Below are 18,378 nucleotides of genomic sequence, written 5' to 3'. Positions count from 1 at the left end.
CACACTTCCTGTGCACACTTCCTGTGCTGTTTCTATTAAAGTGACAGACTTCATTGATTTTCATGTCCATTCTCACATACTTGCTCATATCTATGTAAAGACACATATGCTTCCTCTATACGCTCAGGCTGGCGACTCAGTGAATACCTCATTGTAGACCCAAATTCACCACCCTTAGCACAGTGGTTCTCAACCTATGGGCCACAATCCCTTTAGCAAAACTCTACCTCCAAAAGTATTTACATTATGAGTCATAACAGCAGCAAAATTACAGTTATGAAGTAGCAACAAAAATAATTGTATGGTTGGGGTCACCACAACGTGAGGAGCTGTGTTAAAGGACCGTGGTATTAGGAAGGTTAAGGACAGCTGACTTCGAGAACGGCTCACCTCTGCCAGTGAGCCAGCAGGTCCTCCAGCGCCTTCTGTCTCTCCTTGGCTTGGTGTAGAATCTCCTCATATTGCTGCTGGAGGGCCGCGGCCTCCTGGGTGCAGGACTCTCCGTTCACCATTTTCTGGGCGCTGGCTGCGAAAGTGGTGACCGTGCTCTTCAGGGACTCCAGACCTTGACAGAGATCCTAGGAGGGAGCAAAGGGAACACAGGTACTACTTGTAAATGCAGGTACCCACCTATGCACAGTATGTTTTCTCTATACTGTGTCAAGTTCAATGTACAGGCCAAGAACAGCCAGCGACTAACAACATTCACTAAAACAGGACAGTCGTAATTACACCCTGCAATCGTGATGGTCAGTTCTGCTTCTCAACATGATGGGATCTGGAATCAACTGAGAGACGTGCCTGTGGGTGGGTATAAGACTGTTTCCTGGGAGGAGTAACTCTCCACGAGTTCTCCTGATGTAAGGAAATCTGAGGGAAAAGTTGGTGCATTTCGCCTTTCCGCCTTCCTTCTTTGCTGGGGAGGATACCTACTCTGTTGCTGATACTCCTGTTGCTGCCTCCTTTGGTCCTCCAGTAAGGAAGACAGTGGCTCTCTGGGAATCCTCTAGACCTTCAGTGCCTGACTGGAACTACACATCGTCTGTAGACTAAGCATTGTCAGGTTCTCAGCCACTCCAGCAGACAGCCATGCCGGCCTACCTGGTGTATATCATGTAAGTCCGTCTTGTCCGTTCCCTTCGTAACATGCACTCATTCTGTCAGGCCCTTTTCTATACTAGTGAAGATTATTTGAAATGTGTGAGCTACTTGTTTCTAGAATTTTCCATTTAGTGTCTTTAACCTGTGTTTGACCTCAGGCAACTGAAATCACAGAAGACTGTGGCCAAGACAGGCAGCTGAATGACAACAACAGCACAGCAACAACAGCAAGGCCCGTTTTTCAGTGAGACCCAGCCTGACAAGAGGATTTTTCTTCAGCCTTAATGGTACATGGTACTGAAGAGAGTCCTGCCATGACCGGCAGCAAGAAACGTAAAGAGAAAGTTGCTTCAGAGATGCAGAAATAGAAAAGGAGCTAGACTATCTCTAGTTAAGAACGCAAGGCTAGAGCCCGGTGTGTTGGCACAGAGGGAAGCAGAGGCAGTTGCGTTTCTATGAGTTCAAGGCCACCCTTGTCTACAAAGTAAGTCCAGAACAGTCAAAGCTACACAGGAAAGCCCTGTTTCAGAAAAAAACAAAAAAACAAAACAAAACAAAAAGCTAAAGAAGAAGGCTAGGACCTGTGAGATAGCGCAGTGGGAAAAAAAGAAACATGATTTCTAAATGTTGTCCTCTGACCTCCACATCATCCCTGGTAAGAAAAATGTAAATGTCATTTTAATTTAAGAAGTCATAACAGGTATGTTCAGAGCAAGATCATGTCTTCTTGGTCATGCATAAAAAAAGCATATGAGGCTGAACACGTAAACAACCTCAAAGTTAGGTCATTTGTTAAAATTACTATTCATTATATGATGACTATATGAAACTTTAAAGTCCTATTCTTCCCTTACAAAAACCACACTAAGGTGCTATTATATCTACAGAAATATATCCAAAGATTTGTAAATGTGGTTTTCGGCACCAGGGGTGAAGATGGTGGTGCTGGTGATAAAGGAGCTCAGAATATAGCAGATGTATGTCATGTGCATCATGTGTGTTAGTTTAATCTTTGTGGCTGGGGAGATGGCTCAGCAGTTAAGGGCCCGGAATGCTCTTCTAGAGAACCCGAGTTCAGATCTTAGCACCACAGTGGGCAGCTCACAGTCCCCGGGACTCTTGTACCTGCTCTGATCTCTGTTGGCACTGCACTCATGTGCAGAACTTACCCATACACAAATAAGCATAGTTTAAAATAAATCTTTAAAAATTATTCTTCATAAGAATCCAGAGACATTTATTTATTTATTTATTTATTTATTTATTTTGCACATCAGAAACTCAAGAAAGAAAAATGACTTGTTTCTTAATCTTTACTTTAAAAAACCTAAATACTGGGGAAAAAAAAAAACAAAACAAAACAGAATGCTATCTTTTCCCAATTCTAACTTTAGTTGAGTGTCAAAGTAACTTCATCAAACTGGGTTTTCCTATTTCCCTCTCTTTTGTATTAAAATATGTAAATAACAAAAGCTCTCTTGCTGAACATGTTCGAGCAATCAAGCTCCCACCACTCTTTCTGGATGTGCATTTGTTAATATTTGTTTTCTGCTCCTGCAGCTCCCTTCTTCTGTAAGACAGGCATGTGTGTTTTCCAGTCCCACCACTTGCCTGCAAATTCGTGATTTCCTTGTTTTTAATTGCTGAGTAGTATTCCATTGTATAAATGTTCCACAATTTCTGTATCCATTCCTCAACTTAGGGACAGCTGGGTTGTTTCCAGGTTCTGGCTATTACGAATAAAGCTGCCATGAACATGGTTGAGCAAATATCCTTGGTGTATACTTGAGCATACTTTGTATATATGCCTAGGAGTGGGATAGCTGGATCTTGAGGAAGTACTATTCCTAATTATCTGAGAAAGCACCAGATTGATTTCCAGAGTGGTTGTACAAGTTTACATTCCCACCTGCAATAGAGGAGTGTTCCCCTTTCTCCACAACCTCTCCAGCATGTGTTGTCACTTAAGTTTTTGATCCTAGCTATTCTGATGGGTATAAGTGAAATCTCAGGGTCATTTTGATTTGCATTTCCCTGATGGCTAAGGATGTTGAGCATTTCAAGTGTTTCTCTGCCATTCGATATTCCCCTATTGAGAATTCTCTATTTAGATTGGATAACTTGATTTGTTGCTTTTAACTTCTTGAGTTCTTTATATATTCTGGATATTAGCCCTCTGTCAGATATAGGGTTGGTGGAGATCTTTTCCCAATCTGTAGGCTGTTGTTTTGTTCTGGTGACAGTGTTCTTTGCTTTAGAGAAGCTTTTGTTTCATCCTGAGTGAAGTATCCCAGAAGCAGAAAGACACACATGGTATATACTCACTCATAAGTGGATATTAGACATAAAATATAGGGTAAACATACTAAAATCTATACACCTAAGGAAGCTAAGCAAGAAGGAGGACCCTGGGTAAGATGCTCAATCATCATTCAGAAAGGCAAATGGGATGGAAGAACGAGAAAACAGGGAACAGGACAGGAGCCTACCACAGAAAGACTACCCAGCAGGGTATTAAAGCAGATGCTGAGACTCATAGTCAAACTTTGGGTAGAGTGCAGGGAATCATATGAAAGACGGGGGACATAGAAAGACTGGAAGGGGCAGGAGTTCCACAAGGAGAGCAACAGAACCAAAATATTTGAGCACAGGGGTAATTCCTGAGACTGATACTCCAACCAAGGACCATTCATGAAGATAACCTAGAACCCCTACACAGATGTAGCCCATGGCAGCTCAGTGTCCAAGAGGGTTTCCCAGTAATAGGAACAGGGGCTGTTTCTGACATGAACTCCGTGGCCTGCTCTTTGATCACCTCCCCCTGATGGAGAAGCAGCCTTACCAGGCCACAGAGGAAGACAATGCAGCCAGTACTGATGAGACCTTATAGGCTAGGGTCAGAGGGAAGGGGAAGAGGACCTCCCCTAACAGTGGACTTGGGGAGGGACATGGGAGGAAATGAGGGAGGATGGGATTGGGAGGAGACAAGGGAGGTGGCTTCAGCTGGGATACAAAGTGAATAAATTGTAATAAATAAATAAATCAGTGAAAAAAAGAAAGGCATGTGTACAGGTATGCTCATAGAGTAGGGACAGTGTGTGTTGTTTTGTTATCAGTCAACATATTTGCTGTTAGTGTGTCTTTGTGTGCGATTCTCTACTTTTGCACCTTTCTCTGTAGTCTCCCGAGGCTGTCAGCTGTCTTGCTGAAGACAAGGAGTGATCAGGAGTTAAGTAGCCAGGTCAAAAGCCATTCTCAGAGGTCTGTTAGAGGGACAGATGCCCTCTCATCTAAACGTGGCTGTCAGTTAGGGTCTAACATCTGCTCTACACATGTTATTTTTCTTGTACCTTTAAAGGTGGTGAAAGGAAAGGAGATTTATTAAAGAGCTAATCTGAAAACATCGTATATCATGATGAGAAGAGAAGTATGTATATAGACACATATATACGCATTTATATGTACTGTATCTCTGTGGTGTGTGTATTTGTGATACGAAAGTGCATGTCTGCCTGTGTGGCCGCGTATATGTACACATGTGGAAACTCAAGTTTGAGGTTGGTTGTTTTTCTCAGTCACTCTCCACTCTGCTTCCTGAGGCAGACACTCTTCTGAACCTGGAACTATCAGGTAGGATTAGTCTAGTTGGCCAGCTGGCCCTGTGGCCGTGTCTCTACATCTTGAGTGTTACGGGAGGCCATCACGCCTACCCTGATGTTCTGTTGGTGTTTGGGATCCAATAGGTACTTATGTACAAGTGCTTTATCAACTGACCCATCTCCCCCATCCCAGTAAATACAGACTATTCCATATATATATATACATGTATATACATATACATACACATAAATATGGAAACTCACACACACCTATATATATATATTAAAGGAGACTCATTTGAATACTTGAGTGTCTTATAACAAGAAATGGTGATTTTTGAACCATTTAATTTCTCAACTAACATACAATATTTCCAAATTTAACTCTTGCAATATTTACTGTTTGCCTTTCAAGTAGGAGTAACCAATTTTTTGAGTGGATAAATATGAAAAAGCGTGGCAGTACACTCTCACCATATGCTCTTGGAGAACTTTGTATGTCTCTGCAGCTGAGCAGCATACTTTAATGGGATCAGCCAGCCTCGCTGCAAATTCAGACACAGATTGCCGGATCTAAAAAAAAAATGGTGGGACATAAAAATAATTCAAGAGACATAACAAGGCAGAGGAGGTTATTGAGAACACTGTGACTTATCTGTTGGGGATGATTTTATCTAAATCTAAAATCATGTATCGATGAAATATAAAAATTAGTGTATCTTATTTGAAAGAAAAAGCATTACGACTTAACCTTAATACAATGTACAATGACATTTGTAAATCTCTTCCCAGAGGTGCTGCATTGATAATTCTGAACTTAGCTAGTAACCACTTATGGGGTTATCTGCACGTGGTCTTTCTTTATTCCCCCTTTCTGGAGTGTTCACTGCATTTCTATATAATATAAAACACAACTTCAGTGTGCGGGGGCCAGTTCTCACCTTTCTCAGATTCTCTTCAAACTTCCGCTGCTGTGACACGAGCCCCAGGACTGTCCCTTCCAGGCCCCGCGCGTGCTCTTGGATCTCCTCCCAGTACCTCCTTATTTGTGTCAGCTTGGCTTTGATGCGCGCAGACTCTCCGGTGGTGACGAACTGGGCAAAGGACTGGGCTTCTTCTTCTAGCCCTACAATGCTGTCACTTTTACTTTCTATTTCTTGAATTGCGGCCTAATATTTAAAACAAGAAAGAAACCGTCAATGTGGGCAGAGCAGGCCTGCCTTCACAAAGTGACAGACCCAGCAGCAGAGACTGGGGACAGTTTGCTTAACTGATACCTAAGTGTATTCTGGCCGGGCGAAAGCAGCTGCAAACAGATTCCACCTGCTTCCTGACCCCACTTGGACGGAACAGATGCACAGAAACACACAGAAAGTTCATAGCAATGGTGGCTGCGTTGGGTGAAGACAGGGAGATGGCTGCTTCCTGTGTTGAAATAAGCAAGAAGGTATCCCTGGGCTCTCACAGGGCCTCTGAAGACAGAGGAATGTGTGCTGTCCTCATCAATCAAATATCTCAGCTGATCTGGAGAAGCTGTGTGCTCTAGGAACTCACAAGAGTTACATTTGCATGTATTTGATTTTTCCAAGTATAACTGAGTGTGCTATATTTACTAAACCCTTTGCACTCACATTTGAACACAGCCTTTGGCAGTTTATTGTTTGTTCCCTAGGCCAGTGGTTTCCCACTATACAAATCCTCAGCACACTTAGCCTCCATCATTAGGAACCAGACACACCTGGTCTAAGAATTTTAATATCTGACAAATGCTCATAGGATCTGGGACTTCACTGTTTTCTTCATTAGCTTGGCACTCTACAGGAAAATAATGTGTACATACCATCCACTTAATTTGGGATAGAAAATATACTTTATATAATATTAGCCAATGCAGGAGAAAGAACTAAGAGCTACTTAGGATGAGTGAGCAGGTGTGTGTGCAGCCGTGTGGGAAGGGGCAGGGTCATTTTTCTAAGGATGGGTGCAAATCAGACAAAATAATGTAAAAATATTATGTGACATTTTAGCTGTAAGTGTCAAATGCTGGTCCCCCAGGAAAAACAAATTTGTGACTTCTGTCCAGATGAGACAACTAGCTCGTGTCATTCTAAAATCTACTTGGCATGACCTCTTCATTTTCATCTTTTTACAGGCACGGCCGCAGCAGAGAACCCACCAGACATCTGCTATCTGAGCATAAATAGAGGCTATGCTCCCTTTTCTGATTTATCAAATACTTTTTGGAAGGAAAAATACTCTGAAGTTTAAAATGTATATATTTAATATGCATTAATACTTTTTCTACATAATCACATGTTCACATAATGTAAAGAATCTTAACTAAGAACAAAATTATGAGTTCTCAGATCCACTCATGTCATCAGCAAATTCATGAGCAGCCATCGAGTTAGATCCTGAGGTTATGGTAAGAAGAAAAAAATATTCTATCAGAATGAAGATGGAAGGTGAGCCAAGACTATGCTGTTGCTATTCATCAGTGTTGACTTGGAAAGTCATATAATGATGAACAGGGATGAGTGTGATTGTCTTTATAGACATGGAAAGGCTCCATTAATCGTAACTATAAGGTTGATTTAAGGCGAAAAGGATATGTATTTTTATTCTTTCTGAATAATGTAACTACTCAAACCATCAGTTTGGAATTAGATCATGAGCCTTCTGGATCAAAATCTATTGGATTCCTCTCTCTTGTTGGTTCTCTTAAAAAATATCTCTTTTTGACATTCATAGCTATTTAATGTATTTCAGATAATTTCTGAAGTGCCGTTTTGGATGTGTCAGTATGTATTTCCAGTTTGATGGTAAGAAGATGGTAAGACTATTTATATATTTAATAATAAAATGTTTCTAATTTTTCTGAGAAATAGGATGACATTTAATCAGTTTTATAATTCAGAAATGCTGATATAAGATGAAATATTACAGTAAATGAATTACTGAATGAATCAAGTAAACCATAAAGTGTTTGTTAATTCACAAAAGGAGAAATCTTGAGACCAAAGAATTTACATGTGGCATTTTCTTTTTCTTAGGTTTCAGTGAGAGTGATTTAGATGACAACCTTTTATTGAAGAGTTACAATACTTGTGAATTTTATTTTAGGTCGTGGCAGCTGTCTCCCTGGACAGGACAGAAGACAGCTGCCACCTCAGCCACATTCTGTGGGTCTCCAGTTCTCCTGCACGCCTGATGAGCAAGAGCAGCAGTGAGGAGTAACATCTCCCCTCCCACCATGCACACGGCCATCACTTACTCTGAGTCACTGAGTAAATGTGTCCTCACCTTGGCATTTATTTTATTTATTATGTTATATTTAATAGAATACAATGGCAAAGAGGTTTTCCACTTTAAAAAAAAAAAAAAGAAAAGAAAAGAGCTAGCAGAAGGACACGGCTGAATCTGAACCCGTGTGGCAGGACAGTATATAAAACAGAGTGCACATTTAAAAAGGGAAATAAAGTTGGGAGGGAGGACATGGTAGGGATTCTGGGAGGAGTTAGAAAGGAGACTAGTGGCAGGTATGATCGAAATACATTGTACAGATGTGGAAAATTCTTAAAGAATGTGTGTGCGCATCTATTGAGAGAATGGTGATAGTCCGATCTTAATTTCTTCAGCCCCAATATCTAACTGCTCTACTGGAATGCCGGTGCTACCCTGTACACCTAGCTCTTTGGGCAGTAGGAAAGCTAATGCGTCAAAGCACTCTGTCCAGGTAGGAAGAAGATCCTAAATGAAAAGACCAAAGCAACCAGGTGTAAGGGCTTTCTCCATGAGGCTGGAGGATTGTGTGTGGGGGGGGGGGAAGGGGGGTTAGCTCTCCTTCCTGGTTAAGTGCTTAAGTGCGAATAACCATTTGTGGTTTTTGGTAACAATGTCTCACTGGGTATCCCAGCGGGGCCTGGAAATCCCTGTGTAGAGCAGGCTGAACTTGAACTTGTGGCAATCCCCCCCTTTACCCTGTGATTTCTGGAATTGGAAACGTGCCACCACACTTGGTTACCACGGCTAACATTGAGTCTGACATTTGGGATGGTAGATGATGAATATATTTCATGATGTATAAATGTATAAACAGGGAACTCCATGGGCATCAAACCAAGTCAAGGAAAAGAATAATGCAACCATAAAAAATAGTTTAATGATATTGCACACAATATTGACTTTGAATCTGTAGGTCAGACAGTATCAGTACACAGTTTCATCTATAAAGTATTATCAATCATGACCTCTAGGTTGGCTTGATTTTAACTTAAAAGAGCTACAGCACAACAGAAGATCCTGGGATCTAATAGCTTTTGGTGATAGAAATGTAGGAAAGGTATTAAAGAAGAGAGAGTGAGCGAACTGTGTGCAGGTCACCTTAATTTGGCTGATCTGCACGTCCATGGCAGACGCTGATGTTTCCAAGGCATTGAGTTCGTTCTCTTTCTCAGTTATCCAGATGGACAGGGTCTCAAAATTACTGCCAAAATGATCCCACTTGGTTTTCACCATTTCCATGGTTTTAATACTAAAATTAACCAAATTAAGTTAAAATGCAGTATCTCCATAAAGAATAACAAGACATTTACAAGTCTTTCAGAGCAGGAACCATTTGAACAGAAAAGCACACGTGCCTGAGCTGAGTTGCCTATCTGACCAAACCTCCCTATCTCTTCTGGGAATGGGCCCTGGAAAAGGTGATACAAGTGAGGCTGCATTTTTAATGCAATTGTCCTGGCAAAAAAGGGCATGAGCCAGCACAGGCCAGCTCTGCATAGGAGCAGCCATCTTCAGAAATTAGAACAGGGAACTCTCCCAGAAAACTTTTGGAGTTTGATAGTTTGACATATTGCCTTTGCTTTCAAGGAGGGGCACTGTTGAACACTTTCTATTGAAATTAAAATATACACATTTGTGAATCAATGTAGAGCGGGGTTGGGGGTGGTCTAATCTCAGGCTGTGGGACAGCACCTGGTCTCTTTAGCTTGGCAAAGCCTTTGGTTTATAACCAATAATGTGCTCAGAGGTTTGTAGGCAAGCTCATACAACAGACTCTCATAACTCTTGTTTGTGAGTTCCTTAACTATTTGCAGAAAATGTTGAGTCTCTTTGTTGTAAGTCTAATAAATAGGATTTCAACTGGAGAATCTGAGTTGGTATGAGCTCTTGATAAATAATCAGGTGAACATGGCTTTCAGTTTAGAAAGAAACTAGGAAGGTAACACATTAGCACTAAACTAAATGCTGTCCTTGGGTGAAGGAAACGTATACCTGATTTCAAAAGGCACTGGATGCCAAGAACAAAATAATGGCATCAATTGATTGTCAAATTCGAGGGCTACAGTCTCAAATCTGTACCCTGTGCATGTCTAATGCACTTAACAGTGTAAGAAATGCAAACACAATCTATCTTGTAGCTCAGTGTTTATATATAAAATTTAGCTTCGCATGGACACTCTGCTCCATTTAGAAGCAGCTTACTTTCTAACATATTCTTAGATTTACTGTTTGCATAGATGGGTGGAGGATATCAAATATAAAGTTGTCAAAAGTTGAAGTCAGAATTAGTTTCAAATAAAATATTGATCAATGTTTAAAGTTTAGGCAAATATAAAATGTTCCATGCAAGGCCCCAAGAGTACTAAAAACAGCTTTCACATCCTGAAATCCCTCTTGCGAGTACAGTCCTGATTCCTGAGAATCAAAGACCAGTATTCAATGTGTTGCTAAATAAAAATGTTGGCGATATTATTTTAAAGAATATTGACTGATATCAAAAGCGTATCTCCTTCAAGCTATATAGAAGGCTATCACAGGGACACGAGATTATTTCTTCTTTTCAGATAAATATTAACTGTTGAAAAGCAAGTTAGAGTTTTCCAGGTAATTTATGGGAGGAGTAGAACCACGGGAGTTGGAATGCAGAGGTGCCAAGCACACACATGGACTTGGAGACACGTATTCTGCACCATGTATGCTTTGGCCTAGCATCTATGCTATCAGGATACTTCCCCGTCTAACACACGGCAAGAGAATAAGATAGTTTAAAACAACAACAGGCAAACGTGGGTTACTTTAGAGATTGCGTCTGCATTTTCTGAAGGCCACAGAAATGAACAGATATGGCTTAGTGATGAATATACCAGCTCAAGATGCCAACACCACCTTCCTCCTCGTATACTTCTGCCATTATGGATACCAGTTCCTGGGCTAAGGATAATTTTCTTTTGAACTGTGAGTTGCTTCCTTCAAACAGCTTGAAACAGACAGACAGACAGCTTGAGAGTTTTGAAAGACTGGAATAGAAGACACAGGAGACACTGCTTGGGAGTCTATCCCAGAGCGGGAAGGTTAGAGGTTGTGAGGCACGTACTCTTCTTCGAGCGTGGCTTCCAGCTTCTTGACCTGCTCCTTGATCGACCTGGCCTGCTGCTGCAGCAGGTGCTTATTCCTGGGCCCCAGTGGCATCTCAGAGGCTTCCTTGACAAGGTTCTCAGCCTGGTTAGCAATACTTTCTGTCCGCTTAGAAAACTCCTGGGGGTGGGGGTGGGGAGCAAAGATGGCAGAGCTGTTAGGTGAGCATTTTAAACTGTTGGATGCTGCACCCAAGTCAAATGCAGATTCCACGGAACAGACCATATACTGCTCTTAATGGTAAGACAGATTTACACTCGGCAGGCTAACTTAGATGGTTTGGTTAAAACATTTCCACTAGCGCTTGGAGGATGGTTTTTGCACACTTTCCTGATTTGGGCTTAGCATTCTGAATTCTGAGACACTTACAGTCATTAACTTACCCTCAGATATGTTCATTTACTACCGGCCAGTTCACAAAATAACCCAGAGTTATCGATCCTTTAAACATCTGAACGGTAGATCTCTGGGCCAACAAATTGATTTGTTTACCTAATAGAGTGAGAGCTTATCTAACACAGAACAGCAGGGATTTTTCTTATACATTTTCTCTGCAGGAAGAAGTTATTGGTCCCCTGAGAAGTATTATATGCTGCTAATAATGTTGCAGAATCTTATTTATGTATATACAAACATAACATGATGGAAAGAAGCTCAGGGCTTGTGGTTTGTGACTGAGACAGAAGCTCATGTAAGCCGAGCAGGTCACAAACTTGCTCTTGGGCCCTTCTCCTTTCTCTACCTCCTGAGCACTGACCTGTGGTTATACAGCACTATACCAGGTTTACCCAGAGGCCTCTAGCCCAGGCCTTCCTGTGTGCTGGGAGGACACTCTTCCTTTTGATCTGCATGCCTAGTCCTAGGAAAGCTGCATTTTCAACAAGTCAAGCCTGCCTGTAGTCATGATGACTCTGAACCACTGTTTCCCCACATTGATGAATTACTTTCCAGGCTCTTTTGTGTGAGTGTGAAATGCACAGATCATATTTTCCTGGAAGGGGAACTTATCATCCACCAGAAGATTCATTTTTAAGTGGCATATACTGGCAGGTACCAATTATCATTTTTACATCTTTCATATGGACAAAAACTGGTTTACTCCACCTGCTGATTTTCTGCAACTCAGAGCTTTTATAATTCAAAAGTTTTAATTTGTATGAGGCTCTGCTATGTTCTAGGTGCTAGCTGAATTTTGTCAGGTGAATAATGTTGAATATTAAATTAGAAAAACTAAACCCTGGTGATAACCTCAAGTAAAAAAAAATAATGTCTTATTTCTTCTTATGCAAGAAAATCTGACAAGAGGTTTAAATATTCATCAGCTTCCCCCTTCTAAATAGTCAGTGCAAAACTGCTATGTAAATATTTGTAAGAGACAGCCTGCCACTCCAAGCGTTTCCCCAAATTATTCTACAATACCATGTAAGACTGTAGTTCCAAAAATCATTTTGAAAGTCATTGTAATACCATAAAAGATAAAAATCACAACACAGAATCATTATAGCTTCCTGTCTGAAAGACTAAACAGTGTCACGTAAGTTTTGCTGTTACCGCAGAGAAGCCACCTGTGGTTCAAATACCCCAAAGTATGATGCTGGCCGATGCCTGTGAGCTCCAAAGAGTTGCTGGTCCATTTATGAAGACGATGAAACTCATTGTTGCTAATCCCTCAGATTCCGTGAACGCAAATAGAAGTGTCAATTAAGTGTTGCTACGACCCCATCTTTTCCAGAGCTGTGGAGAAGGCAATGTTGGAAGATGTGTCTGTGTGTGGATATGTGGATATGTGTGTATGTATGTATGCATGTATGTATATAATGTTTTGCCTTAACCATTTACAGTAAATTGCAATGCAGAGGGCTTCAAAGAAACAGGTAAGAGTTGGTAAAAGAAAATTAAAAATAGAACGACTTTGTAAGGCTGTAAGGTGGTGTCTCACCTAGCCGAGAGAATGTGCTGTATGAATGGCCATGGGCACATCAGGAGAGACCTGGTTCTCGTCAGGTAGGTCTACAGCCGAAACCAGGCTCTGCTCTTCGCTGACTGAGCAAGCTTCAGTCTCTCCGAATGTTCACTTCCGTGCCAGGCCATGTCTGCTGTGAAGTTTACCTCGACCATGTGAACATATCACAAACCAGCACATGGAAGATGCCGATGCCCTTAGCACAACCACCCAAGGGTGTTGAATAGAATAAGAACATAAAACAGTGGAAAGTGAGCAAGAAGGCCAAAGGCAGCCGTGGGTGTAGATTCCACGTGCTTGTGTCACAGTGTGGGGTACCCAGCACCCCAGTCTCTCACCCTTTCAAGCTGATTTCTAGATCTGCCTAGACATTCACGGCTTGAGGCAAGGCCCTGGCTGTGTGACCTTCTAAGGAACTCTCCGATAACCCAGCTCCAGCTGCTAGGAGGGTAACATCTGGGGTTTCACTGTTGGCACCGCTGCCCAGCTTCCCGGGCTACGTCCTCGTATCTTGCGCTACAGTACACAGTCATGGTGCCTAGCACTTTCACACCTGATGGCGTTCCTCTTTCCAGGACAACTGTCTGTCTCCCGAACCCTGTTCTCTGCAGTCTTACTTCACCAGGTAGTAAACATCACTCCCTCCAGAAATCCCGCAGTTTATACACACCTCTGTTGGGGAACTGACACTTCCCCAATTTTATGAAATCTTAGTTCTTAAGGTATAAATCCTTCCTACGCCCATGTTTCACTGTGTTCTGAAGTGTCGATCATCAATACATAGTAGGAACTGCTTAAACGTGTAACGATCATCAGTTAGGACAGTGGAGGAAAGGGGTTTTCTGAAGGAGTAACGAGGCGCCCCCTGCCTTCACATACCTTTGTCTGCTCCAGCTCTGAAGACAGGCTTTCCAAACTGCTGAAGCTCAGGAAGCGTTCGTGGCTGGATCCTGTCTGGAAAAGGTACCTGACCACTGTCTCCTTGTTCGTCTCAAACCGTTCCCATTTCCTCAAGCTGACCTAAATTAAAAATAAACAACACACCCTGTGACATGACAAATGACCAGACTGAATCCCTCCGCACTGCAGCCTTCTCATTCGTTTCCTAGGCTGACAGCCTGTGGCAAGTGTGACGTCATACAACAACACTGACTAAAGATGGCCCTGTTGTCTTTGATAGCATTTCTTTCCCATGTCTGGGGCTTCAGAGGACGTATGAGTTCCCCAGCATCTCCTACAGATGCACTTAGAAAATGTAGATAAGTGGCAATCATTGTCAAGAAAAGGTAGGGCAGCAAGAGGGAAGACTAGAGAGGAGAACAAGAGTGATAAGTAGCAAAAACTCAAAATCATTCCTAGGACTGTAGGTCAACAGCACTCTCAAGCACGGGGTGGGGGTGGGGGAGCTAAGGTGTGGCTGCTGGACTTCCTGGATATGAGAAACAACTTGAGCAAGTTCATGCATCCAGACAAGTGTACATCGCATCCTGGTTCCATCACTAAATTGCGTGCAACTTGGGGAAAAGTCATTAAACTCTTAAGCACTGCGGTGATTTGAATGTGAAATGTTTCCTCTCTGGCTCACATTTTTGAGTACTTGGTCCACAGCTGATGACGGGGTTGACTGGGAGAGTTGTGGCAACGTTGGGAGGTGGAGCCCTGCTGGAGGAGGTGGAACACTAAGGGCGGGCCTGGAGGTTTGATACACAAGGAGCGCCGGCCCTTGCAGCCGCCATGCCTTTCTCACCGTGGAATGTCTCCTCTTGAACTGTAAGGCAGAAGAAGCCCTTCTACCCTTAAACTGCTTCTTGCCGGGTATTTGGTTACAACAGTGAGAGAAGCAACTAAGATAAGCATCTATGCGTGCAAAAGCCCCACCTTCGGAAGCTTCTGTCCCGGTAAAGTACTTAAGGAAATAGCACCATCAGCAGTGGAGGCGAATGCTGGCTGTTGCTGGAGACAGGAAGTCAATGTAGCCTGAGCACCCCAGAGCCGGCTCCGGGCAGCCTGGCCTTACCTGGATGCGGCGTTCCTGCCTCTCCCTGGTCTGCTCCAGTCCAGTCAGGGTGCTTTCCAGCTTCCGCAGCTCCTCTTGGCCCGGGCCTGCCTGTCCGCCCCGTTGCGCCTGCTCCATCTGCTGCTGGAGGTCCCTCTTCTTCGCTGAGATCATCTTTGTCTTTTGCTGGGAGCAGTAGTTCAACACATGGATATAAACTTGTTTGTTTGTTATTTGTTTGTCAAGACTTCTCTGTGTAGCCCTGGCTATTCTAAAACTCGCGGTGTGAACCAGGCTGGCCTTGAATGCACAAAGATCCCCCTGCCTCTACCTCCTGAGTGTTGGGATTAAAGGTCTGCCGCCATCATCAGGCGTAAAACTTTATAGCTTTGAAGCTGTGCACGGCTGTTATCATGCCACTATTTGAAGTGTGGAAGGTGAGGTGTTGCCAGGTGTAGGCTTGAACCATGTCTTAAAGTACAGGTCAACAGTTAAAAGATTACTATCAGGAACCCTGAATTAATTTGACTTTAGCATTGTAATTGTGTGTGAATTTGGAGAACAATCAACATATGCAACACTCCAAAAATACTTCGGTTAAAAAAAAAAAAGACTTGACAGCCTTCTTTTGTCTTTAAAAAGTCCCACCCCATTTTATCATCTGTGATGTATAGATGCAAATATTAAGAATTTTCCTTTCAGGGTATATTTCTGAATGGTTAATATACTGAGCTTTCAGGGAAAAGCTCTACATTTAATCATGCCATATAAATTTATGTATTATTTTCAGATAGAATGCTACACACATCTCGTGTTATATATCTTTACAAAGTTTGTATATGCATGTAACCAAGTCCTGGCCAAAGAAATACAGTAAGTTTTAAAACAATATAAATACCAAAATCATATCTTTTGACTTTGGAATCCTGACACTTTTCCAATAATGGAGAACTATGGACCTTTAACCCTTGAACCCCACAAAACTTAAAGGGTGATCTTTTATACATACTTTTAATAATATATGTTAGCATTTTCTTCATCAAATTCACTAGAATTTCATCATGAAATATTTTATTTGAATAATACTTTGGTTTATATTGCACTTGACAAGCACTATTCTCATATATGCTACTTCCTAGAAGCATATATTTCTATGGTTTATATGTATGCTACTTACACATGTAAGTGTATATACAGATATGTATATAAGTGTATATACAGTTATATACACTTATGTATTTATATGTAAGCATAGCACATACAAGTGTACATATATAAGAAGTATATACCGTTTGTACATATATATTAATGTCTACCAACAATTATCAGGAAACAAGTTGATTAAAATAGTTTATTACTGGAGAGCTGGAGCTTAGAGTTGAGGTCTTGACTTCAATATATCACCAAAAGAAAAGGTTGATTATAAATAGAAGCATATATACATACAAATGTACATATGCATATATATACCCACACATACATATATACAACTATACATATATTCATACATATATACAATCATATATATATACACATACATGCATAGATACATATATACATACACACATATGTACATATACATGCATACATATTATAATTTCTTTGCTTTTAGTTTGTAATCTTTTCCAAGAGCAAACTCACCTGAACCATCTGGCACTTCAAGTAAGTTATAATTTTCAAACTAAAATGTCTAGGAGTTTGTCATCTAGGGTACTCTGAAATATGTAATGTTTATCAGAGAGTGCAAAGCACAGAATTGCCAAGTGCTTTGAACCATCAGACAGGTTCTCTCTCCTTTCCCTGTCTCCATCCCCCGCCTCCGAACCTAGTCTCCCTCTCTCAACAGCATTGCACATGTGGTGAGTAAAGAAGACTCTTTACCTGGTGATGAAGGAGCAGCTGCTGTGCTTCAAACAGATTTTCTGTGTCTAGGATCTTCTCAGCCTCTTCCTGGCTGTCTTGGGAACCTGACATTAACCCCTCAAGGGAACTTTTCACTATTTCTTTGTACTGGACGCATTCTCCAAAGTTGCTTAGCATCTTTTCAACCTAAATTTTCACAGAAAAAAAAGTAAATCATATGCTACTTTGTAGACATAAGGTTATTGTGTAATTCAAATACTGATTTCTCTGCCTCCCTCCCCCCATTGATTGCAATCCTTGTTCTGAGAATCTCCTGTCTCAATGTTGTGTAAACTCTGTTCCCCAGTTGTTCCCTGGCATGACAATAAAATAGCTTACATCCAGTCACTGAGCAGGGGAGAGGATAGAGCTGGACTTCCTGCCAGCCAGGGGAGGAGGACTTAGAGGAGGAAGTAGGAGATTCAGCCAGGGAGAGGTCTAGGGGACATCAGGAGAGAAGAATGGGAGCTACAAAGTGCAAGTATCTCTGGGATGTACACTGAGAGGAAACCAGATTAGCTTAGAGTGTTAAGAATAGAGTACTAACTGCTCAGTTACTGTGTTGTGAAGCTTATTATTAAACAAATATAAAAGAGTCTCAATTATTTCTGTGATAGCCGGATTAAGAGAGAAACATAGTTTTATAAAAATAACTTTAACACTTAGCAAAGTTTGTGGAATAGTTTTTTACATGGAGATGAGGTTGACAAACTGACATTATATACAGCTAAGCTACACAATGATATGCTTTAGTACAGTTTATGAAGCGACCTAAAACTAATTTTTATTTATGTAAATAAGTGTTTTACATGAATTTATCTCTGCATTACTTGCATGCCTGGTGCCTGCAGAGGCCGGAAGAGGGCCTCAGATCCCCTGTGGGTGGAGTTAGAGACCACTGTGAGCTGTCACAGAGGTTCTAGGAACCTAACCTGGCCCTGTGGGAGAACGTCTTATGCACTGAACTGCCGGGCCAGTGCTCTCGCTCACAGAAATAAGCTCTCTAACAAAGCTAACTAGTCCTTCCATTACTTGGCAATGCACATTTTGTGTTTGTGAGAGACTCAGAGTCTGTTGTCCTCGGTAATTTCAAATATATGAAATTGTTCTGTTTATCATACCATACATTACACCTCCAGAACTCATAATTTCAAAGTTTATGCTCCGTTGAAATCAATGATACTTGTTTTAAGTATATACGCAAACTATGTATCAACAGCTAAAAACCAAATTCTTATCTATCTATTTTCTTTTGTTTTGCATAGTTTTAAGTCTTATTTAACTTGTTGTTTAAATGGTACAGCCACTTAGAGGTATTGAGAATTTTATCTCATTGGACAGTATGCTGCACCCTATTAAGAACCTATTCTAAAATTAAGAAAAGTGTACATGGCTTG

At 41.4% G+C, this 18,378-nt stretch overlaps 1 protein-coding gene across 14 annotated transcripts in view; it reads right to left on the bottom strand.

Annotated features, from left to right (window-relative positions):
* Positions 1 to 18,378, bottom strand: part of Syne1 (spectrin repeat containing nuclear envelope protein 1) — a 459,455-nt gene that overhangs the window by 279,614 nt on the left and 161,463 nt on the right. For all 14 annotated transcript variants that reach the window (XM_060373516.1, XM_060373529.1, XM_060373530.1 and 11 more), the window contains 8 exons: positions 16,961 to 17,128; positions 15,101 to 15,265; positions 13,963 to 14,103; positions 11,080 to 11,240; positions 9,084 to 9,234; positions 5,642 to 5,869; positions 5,175 to 5,273; positions 391 to 578 (listed from right to left, as the gene is read on the bottom strand). In XM_060373516.1, the coding sequence (XP_060229499.1) occupies positions 391 to 578; positions 5,175 to 5,273; positions 5,642 to 5,869; positions 9,084 to 9,234; positions 11,080 to 11,240; positions 13,963 to 14,103; positions 15,101 to 15,265; positions 16,961 to 17,128 (1,301 nt within the window). The remainder of the gene's footprint in view (positions 1 to 390; positions 579 to 5,174; positions 5,274 to 5,641; positions 5,870 to 9,083; positions 9,235 to 11,079; positions 11,241 to 13,962; positions 14,104 to 15,100; positions 15,266 to 16,960; positions 17,129 to 18,378) is intronic.

Source organism: Meriones unguiculatus, chromosome 20, assembly GCF_030254825.1.
Source record: "Meriones unguiculatus strain TT.TT164.6M chromosome 20, Bangor_MerUng_6.1, whole genome shotgun sequence".
NCBI classification, from domain to species: domain Eukaryota; kingdom Metazoa; phylum Chordata; class Mammalia; order Rodentia; family Muridae; genus Meriones; species Meriones unguiculatus.
Note: the sequence above shows the minus strand (reverse complement) of the source record. Positions and strands in the feature narration are given on the sequence as shown.